We start from the raw sequence: 14,757 nt of genomic DNA on the forward strand, positions 1-14,757 counted from the left end.
TGCCAGGATACAACAGGCATTTTGATCCATATGTTGTCATTTAAACATCCAAACATGAACGCTGTCAGAAGGCTGTGGATCTTTATACACTGAACACAAATATACACGGACATTCCTGCAGGCAGCATGCACACTGCACTCTGTGGCATCGTGCTGTGTGATAACACTGAGTGGCCTTTTATTGTGGCCAGCCTAAGGCACACCTGTGCAATAATCATGCTGTCTAATCAGCATCCTGATATGCCACACCTGTGAGGTGGATGGATTATCTGGGCACAGGAGAAGTGCTCACTAACACAGGTTTAGAGAGAAATAGGCCTTTTGTGTTCACAGAAAAAGTCTCAGATCTTTGAGTTCAGCTCATGAATCAACAAGGAAAAAAGAAAATCACATTTAGCTAATTAATTGATTGTCATGTACACGAGCAGCATGTGTTAAAAACAGGTTTTCAATGAATGACAGTTTTTAATTGAAATGTTTAAATGTTCAGAGGAACCTGCTCGTCTCTTTCATCCACACTGAAGAGCATCGCTTCACGATGGAAGACAGCGGCTCCTCGTCCAACGACTCATGTCCTCGCCCGTCCCTTCATCACAAGAGGGACCGTCCACCAACGCTCTGAGTGTCTGCTCTGTGTTCACATTCTCAGACAGTTTCAGCGTCTGGAAATCTGATTTATTATCTTTCAGACCGACAAGACAGTTAGTTCAGACTCGTCCACGTTTGAATGCCTTTCTAACTTCAGGAGTTTACACGCTACCAACATTTTAAGGGTTGCAACCGCTGAAAAAGTTCCAACTTAGGCAGAAGTCACATTTTTAATCTCACACCTCGCCCTCAGAAGGTGTCAAGTCTTTCGTAAATACCTTTTGGAATGGCACATCGCTTTAGAACACGGGTGGCCAACCCTGCTCCTACAGAGCTTCCTTCCTGCATGGTTTAGGTTTCTCCGAACTCTAACACACCTGATTCCAATGTTTGGCTCGTTACCAATCCCCTGAGACGCTTCAGTTGGTTGATAACGAGCAGATCATTCAAATCAGGTGTGTTGGAGTGTGGAGAAACCTATTTTGTTCTTTGCAAATGATGCTACTTTTCTCACGCTGCTGAACAACGTTTTTTCTCATTGAAATATAAAAACAGGCACTTAACTTCAGGACGGATGTTAACAGGTGTTAAACATCTGTAGAGAAATTTGAACACGTTATTTTTGGGAAATTGCAACAAAGCTCACTTACACTGACACATCATCTGGTCTGTCACTACCTGGTGAAGAAGTGAACTTAAGGTGAGGTTGGCTAGCTTCATGTTAGCAAATTCCTTTATCAGCTAACATTAAAAGCAAACAATACCAGATCCATGCTGCCTAGCTAAGTTACAACTAGCCGTCCAGCTTCAGCTAGCTTGCGTGCCAGCATTACGGCTAGCTAAATAGCGTACTACATTGTTCCCAATTCAGGGGCTGCATCCATCGAAGGACGCGCTCTACAGAGGATGTGTCCTAACGGGGACAAAGTGAGCCGACACGTCGGAGCTGTTGATGTATTTTCGTCATTTATTGACTAGAAAAGAAAACTGACGGTGAAATGTTGGGTTCAGTATCGTGAACAGCACTTTCTGCAGCCTCTACAGGCAGCACCACAGCGCTCAGATACAGTATGTTGTTATACAGTACATCAACCAACTGATATCCACAGTGTCATGGACTCGTCTATGTTATACACACACACAAATACACTACAGAATACACACACCTTCAAAGGTAAATTCAGTCACTTAGGTTTTAGGCAGAGAAGGCTTTGTTATGTTCTAACACAGGTCACTTTGAGGAACAGCAGAAAGAGACGGACACAAACATGCTGATAAAAACACACAGAATCAGCAAACACCAGGAAACACTGACCGAGCGGCTGGAGAGGCTTTTATTCTGAAGGATGAATCTGAGGATGGAGACACCATCAGTCACAGTGCTGCATGAGGCGGTGGTGAACATTAACCACTGTGCGTCTCTGTGGTGGAAGACGTGTTGTTCGGGACCATAACAGTGCTGAGGTTTACTGGCATATTTGCTGGGTTTTGGCGGCCATATTGGCTATATTCACACGGCGGCTAGTTCCCTCTGACGTCACGCTCAGAGTGGAAGGCTCAAATGCTTAACTTACGCACACTGTGTTTCAGGTTGCCAAAAACAAAGTTTAAACAAGCTTCTGTCACAGCTAACGTTAGCATTCAACCCATTCATAGCTAACATTTATTTCCTAGCTAAGAAGCTAGGACTTAGCTAGGACTGTGTGATCAAAGTAATGTTAGCTAGGAAGTGGCTGAAATGCTAACACAAGCTGTTGTGAAACGGTCGGTCATAGGGTATTAGATTTGTAGTTTTTCAGGCGCGATGTCCAGCTGGAGTTTTAGAAATTTCAGAACCTGGAACACAGAAATATAACTGAGTGGGACCTCTGAGGAAAATGACCGCCGTTTAAATATCGTCAATGTGGTTTGAATTGACCCTTCGCTAAACTTCCCGCACCCCGACAAACTCTGTCTAATCGTAGCTATAGCAACCATCGCTGGGTGCAGCAGGTCGAGCTTTGTACTTCTCCACGTGGTGAAGCGGTGGATTTATGAGAGTTTGATACTTTAAAGTCACTCCAGTCCAAAATCTTTAAATGTAGAAAGTGTAAGGACATTAGCTGCAATCTTTAGCATGTCGGCTAACTAGCTTACTAGCTTCAGTAAACTAACAGAGCTGTTAAAAACTGATACATTTGTGCATTTTAGATGCTAACGTTGTTTTGGCTAACATTAGAAGCTCTGTCCTGCTTGGATTTCAAAAGTTTCACTCCAAAGAGAGCAGTGTGTTCGCCGAAAATATTATTATATAGTATAATAATGATTTAAAAGCTCTACAGTGTAACACAAGACACGCGTTTTCTGCATAGATCGTTCAGCCGGTGAGAAAGCATGTTTTAAAGGACCTGTCGTGCTAGCTTTAGCCTCGGTCTATTAGCACGTACCTATCATGCATATAGCCACAACGTGCATGTTTAAGAACCTTTTGCAGGTTTTTTTTTTTTTAAAACAAGAAACATTCAGCCAGCCTGCGTTTTAATGAAACTCTAGGAGCTTATGTTAGCTTCATTAGCATGCTAGCTTTTGTTACAGCTAATAAATGCTTTTGTGCACCTTCGTTTAAAAAGTATTGGTCCTCGATTTCAGACAATTAGTTGCAACGTTAGACGTTTAATGTGTTGAGACTTCATCGTGAATGTGCCATGTGAGAATGAAAAAGTTGACAGACCTAGCAACATTAACGAAGGGGGGCGGGGCTTAGTGAAGGGTCAACTGTGGTTCTGATCACTGTTGTGTGAAAACTGGTCCAAGTCTGCTTAAAGAGACAGTCCCTGATTCTGATAAAGCTCTTTTGAACTACACTTCCCAAACATGATTTATGAGGAAACTGGGGAAAATATGGAAGAACATCTTTACTGTTTTCACTCCAGCTGAAGAACCACCTGACTCACAGGTGAAGTGGTTCTGGTTCTTAGCTGCTGAGAGGTCGACGTGGAGATAAAGAGATTTCACCCAACAGTGAGAAGATGTTTGCTGGTGCATAGAGGGAAGAATTCAGTTTATGTTCCTGCAAAATGAACAGCTGAGGTTGTTTAGCATAAAGAAAGAACGCCACAGTTACAGTGTAGAAGCTACAGGGTTCTTCTTCAGTGGTTGGACCACAGTGAGGAGGAGGAGGAGGAGGAGGAGGAGGCAGATGGTGCTTAGCGAGGATCATCAGGAGCAGCGATCTTCTCCAAACTGGGCTCCATGCCCCAGATCTCCCGGGCGTACTGGGAAATGGTGCGGTCACTGGAGAATTTACCACAGCCGGCGATGTTATGGATCACCATCTTGGTCCACTCTTTAGGGTTCTGTTTGGACACAGAGGAGGAGGAGGAGGAGGAGGAGGAGGAGGAGGAGGAGGAGGAGCAGAGGTCACTATTTAGACCCTTCAATATAAACGTCGATGCTTTTCAAAAGGGACACATTCACTGTGCGGGAGCGACTTTAGTTACACGTAAAAACATCCATATTTATGTTTCATTGAACATTTTAAAGCTTCATGCTGCCACCTGGTGTACGGGAGTGTGACGTGCATGCATTAGGTCATCTGAAAAGTGCTGTAGTCAGCAGAAATGTTGGTTGTGATGCAGATGTTTAGTATCTGCACGTCATCAGTCTGACAAAGGCTTTAAAACTAGCTCTATGTTGGTACGATATCGTGCATTAGCAGAAAGCTTCAAATCTGCCGCTATGACCACAAACATTTGATTTCATGATTTAGTATTAAACTTGTTCTGAAATCTAAAACCCACTGACCTTGTAGAGCACGCTGACTTTCTCCTGACATTTGATGTAGTCCTCGTAGTCTGCGAACACCTTGAACCTGCAGCACAGACACACAGTCACACAGGAGGACAGGAAGCGTGCAAACATAGAACAATGCTACGCTTCATTCTGCACGTAAACTAAACCACGCTCGTGTTTGATTCGGCCTCTTTCTTCACTGTGAAGAGAGTCAGACGCTCAGCTTCCTTCCTGTCACACAGGATCACTCTGACACTCAGATGACTCTGCAGGTCTGTGCGCACAAAGATGGCCGCTCTCTGTCAGCACAGATAAACAGCTGACTCGTCTCTGTGCTCTGACCTGTCGTGGTTCATCAGCATGTTGACGAGATCCTTGAACAGGTCGGGCTGAGCCGGGCTGAAGGAGCCTCCTGAAATCTGGTCCATCGCCTGCTTCAGCTCAGGGAGGCGGTTGTAGTAGGACGCAGCGTCGTAGCTGAGGAGACGTTCACACATAAGAACAGAAGCAACGACACGAGGACGTGAACAAAGCTTCAGTTACATCACAGGTTCTCACCCCTTCTTGTCCATGGCCTCCACATCGTCCACCCTCATGCCGAAGATGAAGAGGTTCTCCTCTCCGGCCTCTTCAGCCATCTCTACGTTCGCCCCGTCCATGGTGCCGATGGTGAGCGCTCCGTTCAGCATGAACTTCATGTTCCCGGTGCCAGACGCCTCGGTGCCGGCTGTGGAGATCTGCTCCGACAGGTCGGCTGCAGGGATCACTGCAGGTAGGAGACAGGAGGGACGTTACCGTGGCAGCAGCATGCAGACTCCGAGCGCTTCATTTTGTTATTTTAAATTGTAAATGAGGTCTTTCAAAGGAAACCAGACAAATGAACAAAACGCTCTCATGGCTCGAGAACACGGTGGCCCTAAAGCTCCAAAACAAAAGGCAGCTATACATCAAGTGTTGTCAGAGATTACCTTTCTCAGCCAGTGTGACCCTGTAGTTCTCCAGGAAGATGACTTTGAGGCGGTCTCCCACCACGGGGTCGTTGTTGACAATGTCTCCGATCGATGTGATCAGCTTGATGATCATCTTGGCCGTGTGATAACCCGGAGCCGCCTGCACACAGAGCACGTCGAGATAATGTTCCCAGAGGACAGGACGTTTGTGGAGCAGAGATTAAGTGTGTGCATTTTTAAATCTTATGAGAATAAACAAACAGTCACATCAGCAGCTGCTGTCGGCTTCATGTCAAACACATGTTTAAATAAACTTCAGATCACACACGGCTGCGTTCATGCACACAGAATATTTTAGATAACACTGAAGGTAAAAACATCTTTCTCCTCTTGAACGGACGAATGTGACTCAGTCGCATGACGTCATCTCGTCCACGAGCTTCTAAATAGTTACAAAAATAAAGGATGATTCAAACTTTTATAACAGTTGTGTTCCAAAAAATCTGTTTTATTCTTCTGTGCTGAAAACAAACAGATCTCAGAGCTGCTCTTAAACACGACACTACATGTCGAACACACGCGTCATGCAGGCTGAATGAAGGAGGAAGCCGAATGAGCCTAGAGGGAGGAGACGGAGCGAATCTCGGACCGCTCCCGACCAGGTGAGGTTCACAGACACAGTTACCATGGTAACCAACTCAGAGTTGAAGTTACGTCTCTTTCTGAAACGGCAAGCCCGAACAAACCCGGGGTCTTCTCTAAACCCGCTCTCGGAAACGGACCCTGCTCTGTCTGTCTTCAGATAACTTTGGTTGTGTTTGGAGCTGTGCACAGAAACGTCTCAGAAACACGTCACTCACCTTTCCTCCGATCATGATGGTCCTGGGCGTCCACGACTTGTTTGGTTCCTTCTTGATTCCTGATCACAAACAGACACAAGTTTAATTGATTGCTTTTGATTGTTTGAAACAGAAGCAGTAGACGCACGTACGGTTGTAGAGCGTGATGATGTGCAGGCAGTTGAGCAGCTGTCTCTTGTACTCGTGGATCCTCTTCACCTGCACGTCGAACATGGAGTTCGGGTTGATCTTCACCTTGTAATGTTCCTCGAGATGAGCGGCGAACTTCATCTTGTTCTCCTGAACGAGAAAACAAAGATGAGACACAGGAAATAAAAACAGAGCAGGATCTCCTCTCTTTCAGACCTCACCTGTTTGACTTTGGCGACGTCTCGGATGAAGGTGTCGTCGTCCACAAAGTCCAGAAGCTTCTGCAGCTGGTCCAGGTCCCGGATGTAGTCCTCACCGATCCTCTGAATTAAATCACCAAGAGAAACATTTATCAGCAGACATCATGAAGCTAGAGATGGATCTGCAGGTACGTCGTCACATCGAAGCCTCCTGACTAACAGCTGTGTGGAAACTTTTTTGATTCCTCTGCATGAATCAGATCGGATCACAGAGCTACAACACTTCCTGTTCAGTCTGCATGAAGAACAAACCCACCTCTGCGATGACCTCGGCCAGCCCAGGGTTGCACATGACGAGCCAGCGGCGCGGTGTGATGCCGTTGGTCTTATTCTGAAACTTCTCTGGGTCGACTTCGTAGAAATCTTTGAACCTGAGGAGGAGAGATCATCGTAAACTCTTTGTTGTTGAAAGTCTGCAGAAGCTTTTCTCGATCAGCAGAAGATTAAACGGGACATTTCAGTGTTTTTCCTACACGGTGCTTTTGATGATGTCAGAGTGGATGCGAGCGACTCCGTTGACCACGTGAGATCCCACGATGCACAGGTGAGCCATGTTGATCTTCTTGGTGTCGCCCTCCTCGATCAGAGACATCCTGCGCAGGCGGTCCACGTCTCCGGGGTACAGCTTGGTGATACGCTGGAGGAGTGAGACAAACAGACATGTGAGGGGACGTACGGGGCAGAGCTGAGGACCCGAGGATGGGCCGAGTCAGACAAACACTGGGACTCGTCTTCGTACCTCCAGGTGCCTCCTGTTGATCTCGTAGATGATCTCCAGGTGTCGAGGCAGAAGGTTCTGGAAGAGGTCGACGGGCCAGCGCTCCAGAGCTTCAGGCAGGACGGTGTGGTTGGTGTAGGCACAGGTACGCACCACGATGTCCCAGGCCTGAACACAGAGGGGGCGGGGCCAGAGAGAGGGGCGGGGCCGAAAGGAGGATTAGATATTACATCATCAGACAAACAGGAAAAGGAGGAAATTTAAATATGGAGATTTTTAGTTTTCTCTTCTAACAGTTAAATCCTGCTTTTGCATCCCTGACGCGTCCTGCTGTGTGCGACGTGTTGCTGTGTGCGACGTGTTGCTGTGTGCGACGTGTTGCCGTGGGTGACGTGTTGCCGTGTGCGACATGCTGCTGTGTCTCTTTCTGCAGTGTTGAAGGATTCAAAGTGACAGAGCTGCTTCACAGCAGCAGCAGAGAGTGTGGAGTCACTACACTGTAAAAAGTCTGAGTGAGATCGAATATTTTACATCACAGAAATCTGATTTTTTTATCCTTCATCAGATTTTAGTTTACTGTGATTTTATTTCTTAATCTGGGTCACTTATTAACTGAAACTAGAGTCAGCAGAATTTTTACTTTTAGGATTTAAAGTGAGTCCAAACCCTCTCTGTCGCCCCCTGCTGACTGGCTGCAGTACAGCTCATAAAGCCCGCCTCCTCCATGTTAACAGATGGGACATGAGTCAAACTATAAAATCAAAATACACGTCAAATACATTTTTCTCCAACATGGTTTCTGTCATTATAGTTAGTTCTTATCCTGCTGATTTATGTCACAGTGACAAGTTTACTTTTAATTAGTTATTTGATGCTATAAAAAGGGGGCGTGGCCTCATGACTGACAGCTCTGTGGACAAATGGGGACAGATTGTTGTGGTTTTAGGATCCATGTCCGAACATGAAACCTCCTCAAGTTGTTAAAGTTTAGCACATGTTCCTTCACACTGAGAGAACACTTCTTTCTTCTCATCAGCACATTGAGCTTGTTTGTCTGGATGAACTTCTTTAAAGATCTCTGCTTCTTTGACACTTAAAGTTTACATGTTTTATAAAGCTCTTTACGAGTGACACTTTTTTATTTAAGAGAAACTTTTGCTTATTTTCAGTAATATTTCCTCCATTTGATTCCTTTTCAAAGCTCACTTCTTGCAGTGATTATTCAGCCTGACAGCCGGATCGTGCGTTTCAGACGACAGTTTCACTGTTGGAACGACGGCTTCTGAGGCTCCGAGGCCTCCGTGTTCCTGCACGGCGGTCTCTTACCTTCTCCCAGGTGAGCTTCTCCATATCAACCAGGATCCTCATCAGCTCAGGGATCGCCATCGCAGGGTGGGTGTCGTTGAGCTGGATCGCCACCTGCACGACACAGACCGAGAATCAGTGAAGAGGCGGACAGGAAATGATGTCAGTACTTTATTCTTATTGTTTTATTTCTTTTTATTGTTTTTACTCGGTCTGCTCTCTACCTGTCTGCATGTTTTTGTTCCTGTCTCTTTTGTCGTCTTGTTTTAACGTCACATTGACCTGTTACGTTGTCTTTCTGTGTCGGCCATGTTGTTTGGCTTCTTTTGTTGCCGACTGAGTTTTGAGTTTTTTCTTTGTAAAAGAACTTTATGCACTCTTTAAAGAGGTCAAGTTATTATTCTGACAGCACATGACAAGATGTTCAGACGGCCCACGTGTACCTTGTCTGGCAGCGTGGAGAGGTCGAGTCGAACGAACTCTGTGGAGCCGAACTTTGAGGCTTTGAATCGTCTGATGATGTCCTGAAGAGTCGCAGCGACGACGAAGTACTCCTGCTTCAGACGCAGCTCCTTCCCCTCGAAGAACTGCAGAGAACAGACAACATGGAGGACCGGTCAGAGAGGCAGAAGCTGCTGCACGTTCGGGTTCTTTACTCTAAAAACATGTTACAGCAGAATCAAAGAGCTCACGTTGTCGTTGGGGTAAAGAACTCTGGAGATGTTCTCAGCCAGGTTTCTGTCCAGCACGGCCTGGATGTAGCCGCCGACGTTAACTGTGGGAACAATGTTCACGTTATTTCACTGAAGAAGAAAAGGTTTAATATCTGATCAGGTGAGCTCAGGTGACTCACAGTCTTTGAGGTTGAAGTCACAGGGGGCTTTAGCAGACCACAGCCTCATGGTGTTCACGATGTTGTTCCTGTAGCCGGGGACCGGAGTGTCGTACGGAAGAGCCAGGACCACCTGGAGACGAGAGGTATTAAATACACGGAGGGTCATCTGTGACTCTATATTTACAAGTCCGTTCTATAAACTGACCTGTGTGTCGACCCACTTCACCCCCTCGTCCGTGCGCTCCACTCGGCCGTAGAAGTGAACGGGCCGCATGTACTCAGGACGAGCCTTCTCCCAGGGGTTCCCGTACCGCAGCCAGTCGTCTGCCTCCTCCACCTGTTCAGTAAAGATAACTTTATTTATACAGAACATTTGTTAACAAACTAAAGTATTGATCTCTACATCTCCGTCTTTAGTAGATCTTCATAGACATGAGAGCACACACAGAGCAGAGCACATACAGACCGGCAGGTGAACTCACCTGCCAGCCGCTGACTATTTTCTGATTGAAGATGCCGAACTCGTAGCGGATGCCGTATCCGTAAGCAGCCAGACCCAGAGAGGCCATGGAGTCCAGGAAACAAGCTGAGGACACAACAAGGAGCAGGTGTTTGAGACACGGCTGTCACTAAACATCACCGTCAGTCAGCAGCCAATCAGGAGGAAGCTCACCAGCCAGACGACCCAGACCCCCGTTTCCAAGACCGGCGTCTTCCTCGATGTCCTGCAGCTCCTCCATGTCCAGACCCAGCTGCAGGAAACAGGTTAAAGGTCACACAGGAATCGAACACAGGAGAGAGGAAAGCTGCAGTTCCTCTGGTGTCCACTTGAGGCTGTCTCCAGCAGTGAGTCAGTCCCCATAGAGCCCCATGTTAAACTTTACAGCAGAAATAAACATGTTTACAGCCTGGTACAAAAAACAGTTTGGGTCTCTATAGCTCATTTCTCTCTTCAGGACAACTGTACGGGGAGAATCTTTATACAGCTCACCTGTTTACATTATATTAAGGCTTAAAGTGATGCAGCATTAGGGGTGTGGCCTCTTTGAGTGACAGGTGGGAGCTGCTAGCTGTCTGCTAGGTGTCCCCTCAGCTAACTCAGTCACTGAACGTAACCTGGGGGCCGTGTTTGTGCTGTTGGAGCCTTTTGGAGACACAGTTTTTACACTGATTTATTTAGATGTTAGCGCTGATTAGCAGCTATCTGTGTCTGTGCTCAACATAGCTTAGCTCATTTACTTGATAATTAGCCAATAACTGAGCTCTGTGCATAGCCTGTATAACTTTGCTAACCTCCTGTCCAGCTACAGGTCGTATCTTAAGTTTCTGCTATGATCTCTCCTGCGTCTCTGAAGGAGCTGTGTCGGGATGTTTCAGGACACGTTGAGTGTTTTAGGGATGCATGAGCAGTAACTTGCTTTGCCTCACCTGATACGTGGCTTCATCGCAGGCGTTCTCCAGAGCCAGGTTCACCATGGTGTTCTGCAGAGTCCGGCCCATGTAGAACTCCAGGGAGAGGTAGTACACACGCTGCAGGAGGACAGGAGGACACACGACCCGTCAGTGAATGACGACGTGTCTGTGCATGAACGTTTACAAACCTCTTTATTAACCTTTTTATTTTCATTATGTTGCAATCAAACAGAATGGGTTTAAACTTCATGCAGCCAACGATGATTTTATTGCAAATTAAATTAATTTGTTCCAAAAGTAAAAAAACAAAAACTTTAAAAACTTCCGCTTGATGCTTTTAAAATACGAAGACAGATCTCTAACGTTCCGTCATAAGAAGGTCAGATTTCACATCATAGTTCTCAGGTGGACACTAATAATAACACGTACAGTACGTGCTCCATCACGAGTCCCTGACGGCCTTGCAACATTATCTGTGTCAGACACAACAGCTGCTGTCAGAGGAACAACAGAGGCAGCTCCTCCAACAATGTCTCTGACACACACACACACACACACACACACACACACACACGTAACAGAGCTCAACACCTCCTCACAGACCTGAGAGGAGTTAACACAGACCTACAAACTGAACACGATGATCACAGACTCATTTAAAGCGTTAATGCTTAATAACGTGTGAGGACACAGTAAGAGGAGCCGTGTGCCTGTGTGTCGCCTCTCTGACCTTGTGTCGACCTCTCTGACCTGAAAGGGGGACAAAGAACGCAGACATGGAAAAGAACGTGCCAACGTAACAAAGGCATCCAGTGGTCAGTATAAATAGGAGACGAGGCTCTGTGCTGCTTGAACCTCACATGACTGAAGTATGCACGTACAGTGGGTTTGCTGTGTGTTGGTTTCACACGGCTCTCGAACCACCGGCTCCGGGGCAGAAGTCCTGCATCGTTCGGCAAACTTTCTCCGTCTTTCCGCTTTCTCACGAGCCGTTTCTTTGAATCGAATCTGAACCCGGAGCCTCTCGTGACACTAACATTAATTAAAGAGACTGAAAATGTATATAAAAACTACGGAAGCCTTAAGCGGACATGCCACCACACATTTTATGTACTGTGTTTCCCCCCCGAGACAAATAAGTGGAGGTCTCGTGAACACAATCAGAAATGAGTAAATAAAATGTATGGATGCATGTCCGCTTAGGGCTTCCGTACAAAATATATTTAGATAATGATTAATTTAATTAACACTTTGATCATGTGTCTACTGTCAGAAAATACTTTAATATTTAAATGTGTGAATTAATTCCTCATCACATCAGGCCGAAGTGTTAGAGTCAGGATCATAAATAACATTCACCGTATAACGAGCCTCATATGGAGGTCCTTTATGGCCTAGGCCGGGGGTGTGACACCTTAAAGAGGACAGGGAGTACTGGCAGGTGTTGGTTTGAGTACGTGCACATACTGTAACTGTGAGTGCGTGTGCAGATGCAAATGTTGACGTATGACGTTTTCTTAGATTTCTGTGGCTGCTGTTTTATTTTGGGAAGTTCTTTTCCTTTCATGTTTCTCTTGTTGGAGCTTTTTGGATCGTTTTTTACTTGTAAACGCCTCAAAGCAAAAAATGCACATTTAAAATAAATGCAAATAAAAAGACTCGGCTGTGTCCAGTTCCAAAAGAGAGCATGAGAGCCGAGAGTCAGCACGCGCACGAGCTCCATTTATCAAACAGGTGAGGGGATGGCTCTTTAAAGTCTGCAGCCTGTTGGTCCAGTCACAACAGGAAGGACCGAGGTCATTCATTAGGAAAGTATACAGTGTTCTTTCAGCTGCCTCTGGGACAGTGTGTGGCCATTTTATGATGCGCAGTGTGAGTGTGAGGCGGTGAGGATGGATGGAGCGCGTTACGTAACACATATTTAGACAACCAGTTGAGCCTCACACTCACACACACACACACACACACACACACACAGAGAGAGAGAGTCAGATCAGAGCGGGATGATATTCTGAACACATACACACATCAGCTCACATCAAGGTTAGTGAGGCTGACCGGGATGCACGAGCTGTACATTATGTAACACAGAGGAAATGTACGCGTGCACACAGCAGTCCCTCTCTGCTCATTTATTAATGCACGAGACAAAGCAGCCGGAACATTTCTATACATGGATATGAAGAGGAAAGCAGCACACAGCGCGCACACACCCCCTTCCTCGTGCTGGGTCGTTAATTATGTGACTGCAGAGCCTCGCGACCCCGCCCCCTCCTCCCCTGTCAGCTGTGTACGTGCAGGATCACTGCGGCATCTTACTTTGGGGTCTTTCTCGTAGTAGTGCTGCTGGGTTCGGATCCAGCGGCCCACCAGGTAGTCCCGGACCGTGTTGGCCAGGGCGAAGTAGTAGTCCCGTTTGGTGGCCACATTCCGGTCTTTGACCAGGGTGAAGTGCAAGTGCCGGTTGAAATTAGTTTTCAGGTCCGAGACGTTTTCCACCCCGGCCAGACCTCGGACCGAGATCTGCTTCCTCTTGTCCTGGTCTGTGAGCGGTTTGGCCATGCTGAATTCCGGTTTCTTTTCACTGTATTTGTTAAATTGTAAACTAAAAGTCAGCTTCTAACCCTTCTTCACACTCTCCTCTGAGCACACACAGCCGCTGGGATGAGACGCTCCAGCCTGTTTTATACCTCGCGCATCCGCGTCAAGACAGAGTCGAGAAAAGAGGCGTTTCCGGTTTGCACTTTCAAAATAAACTCATCGGCAAATGCGTCACACGCCTCACTCCAACACATTTTCAAACATAGTGAGTAGATTAATTAATAGCGCGTCTTAATGTTCAAGCTGGAGCTATTTTAGCTTAAATTGTCCTTTTTATTTCAAATAATTAGTTAAATTAGCGAGTTTGTGTGAAATTTATAGAGAGAATGTCTGAACGTTGCTTTTACTTGAACGTCACCACGTCTCCTTTTCCGGTTTTAATCTTGTTCATGTGACTTTTTGAGACTTGAACAAAAAGTTCTCGGGATGGAGGCTCGTTCATCCAAAGCTTCTTTGAGTATCTTTTGTCATTTCTGTCTCATGAAGCATATATTGATCCCAATGTGTTTTTCTTTGAGTATATATTTTTTATGTTTCATTTATTTTTCTCGTCTTGATATTTGTGACTTTGCCTTCTATTATTTGACTCAAGCCCTTCGTTTTATTAAATGAATGAAAGAAAAACCCAGAACTTATTTGTTCCTTATTCTGCTCATTGTGTGTCCAAATATTTGTGTATGTCAAACTGCTAAAAGCACTTTTATGATTTTCTCTACTTTCTCTCCCTGACAGTATGTCATTCTGTCGTGGCTCTTTTTTCACTGCTATCCCAAGAAAATGAGACAAATAAGGATTATAAGTCAATAAAAAATCCATATCTATTTTATTTACTGTATTCTTTTCTTTGTGTAGTAAACCATGTGTGATGTACAACATGAGACCAGTTAGAAACATCCAGTTACTCGCTCTCTCTTGGGCCTTCAGCTACATCTCTTCTTGGACAGCTTCCTGACTGTAGAGTCGACCTTTGCTCAAGTGAGACACAGCTGAGGTCGGTGATAGTGATCACAGCGTCTGCTGAGGAAGATGAGATGTGGTTGGAAGCTTCAAACTAAAGGTTCCATATAAGGCAATGAAGAGACACGTTAGAGTTTATTGATTAGGACCGTAAGATGATGATCGAGACAGTGGTGCTGGAGTTTGAATTTGTTTCCCCTCTCTTCTGTCCAGGTTGCTTAAATAATATTACAACAAAATATTACTTTTATGTTTTGTCTGCAAACGTCTGTCTGTTACCTTTGTCTGACCGGTCTTATTCCTTGTATGTGCCCACATAAAGCTGATTCTGACTCAGTGTAGTTTGCAGAACATAAAGGGCGCACAGGTG

General features: G+C 45.7%; 1 protein-coding gene across 1 annotated transcript; it reads right to left on the reverse strand.

Moving 5' to 3' along the window:
• Positions 1–1,535: 1,535 nt before the first annotated feature.
• Positions 1,536–13,494, reverse strand: LOC138600529 (glycogen phosphorylase, muscle form-like). The gene is made up of 20 exons (XM_069671965.1): positions 13,149–13,494; positions 10,845–10,946; positions 10,090–10,168; positions 9,899–10,002; positions 9,622–9,753; positions 9,435–9,546; positions 9,274–9,356; positions 9,025–9,168; positions 8,603–8,695; positions 7,298–7,444; positions 7,032–7,195; positions 6,815–6,929; positions 6,520–6,621; positions 6,301–6,448; positions 6,170–6,228; positions 5,328–5,469; positions 4,918–5,125; positions 4,702–4,836; positions 4,372–4,438; positions 1,536–3,923 (listed from the first exon to the last, which is right to left on the reverse strand). The coding sequence occupies exons 1-20, from the start codon at positions 13,389–13,391 to the stop codon at positions 3,774–3,776; spliced, it is 2,529 nt and encodes an 842-aa protein (XP_069528066.1). The 5' UTR covers positions 13,392–13,494; the 3' UTR covers positions 1,536–3,773.
• Between the last annotated feature and the right edge of the window lie 1,263 nt (positions 13,495–14,757).

Source organism: Semicossyphus pulcher, unplaced genomic scaffold, assembly GCF_022749685.1.
Source record: "Semicossyphus pulcher isolate SPU_LCO1_2020_fin unplaced genomic scaffold, fSemPul1.0.p SCAF_21, whole genome shotgun sequence".
NCBI lineage: Eukaryota > Metazoa > Chordata > Actinopteri > Labriformes > Labridae > Semicossyphus > Semicossyphus pulcher.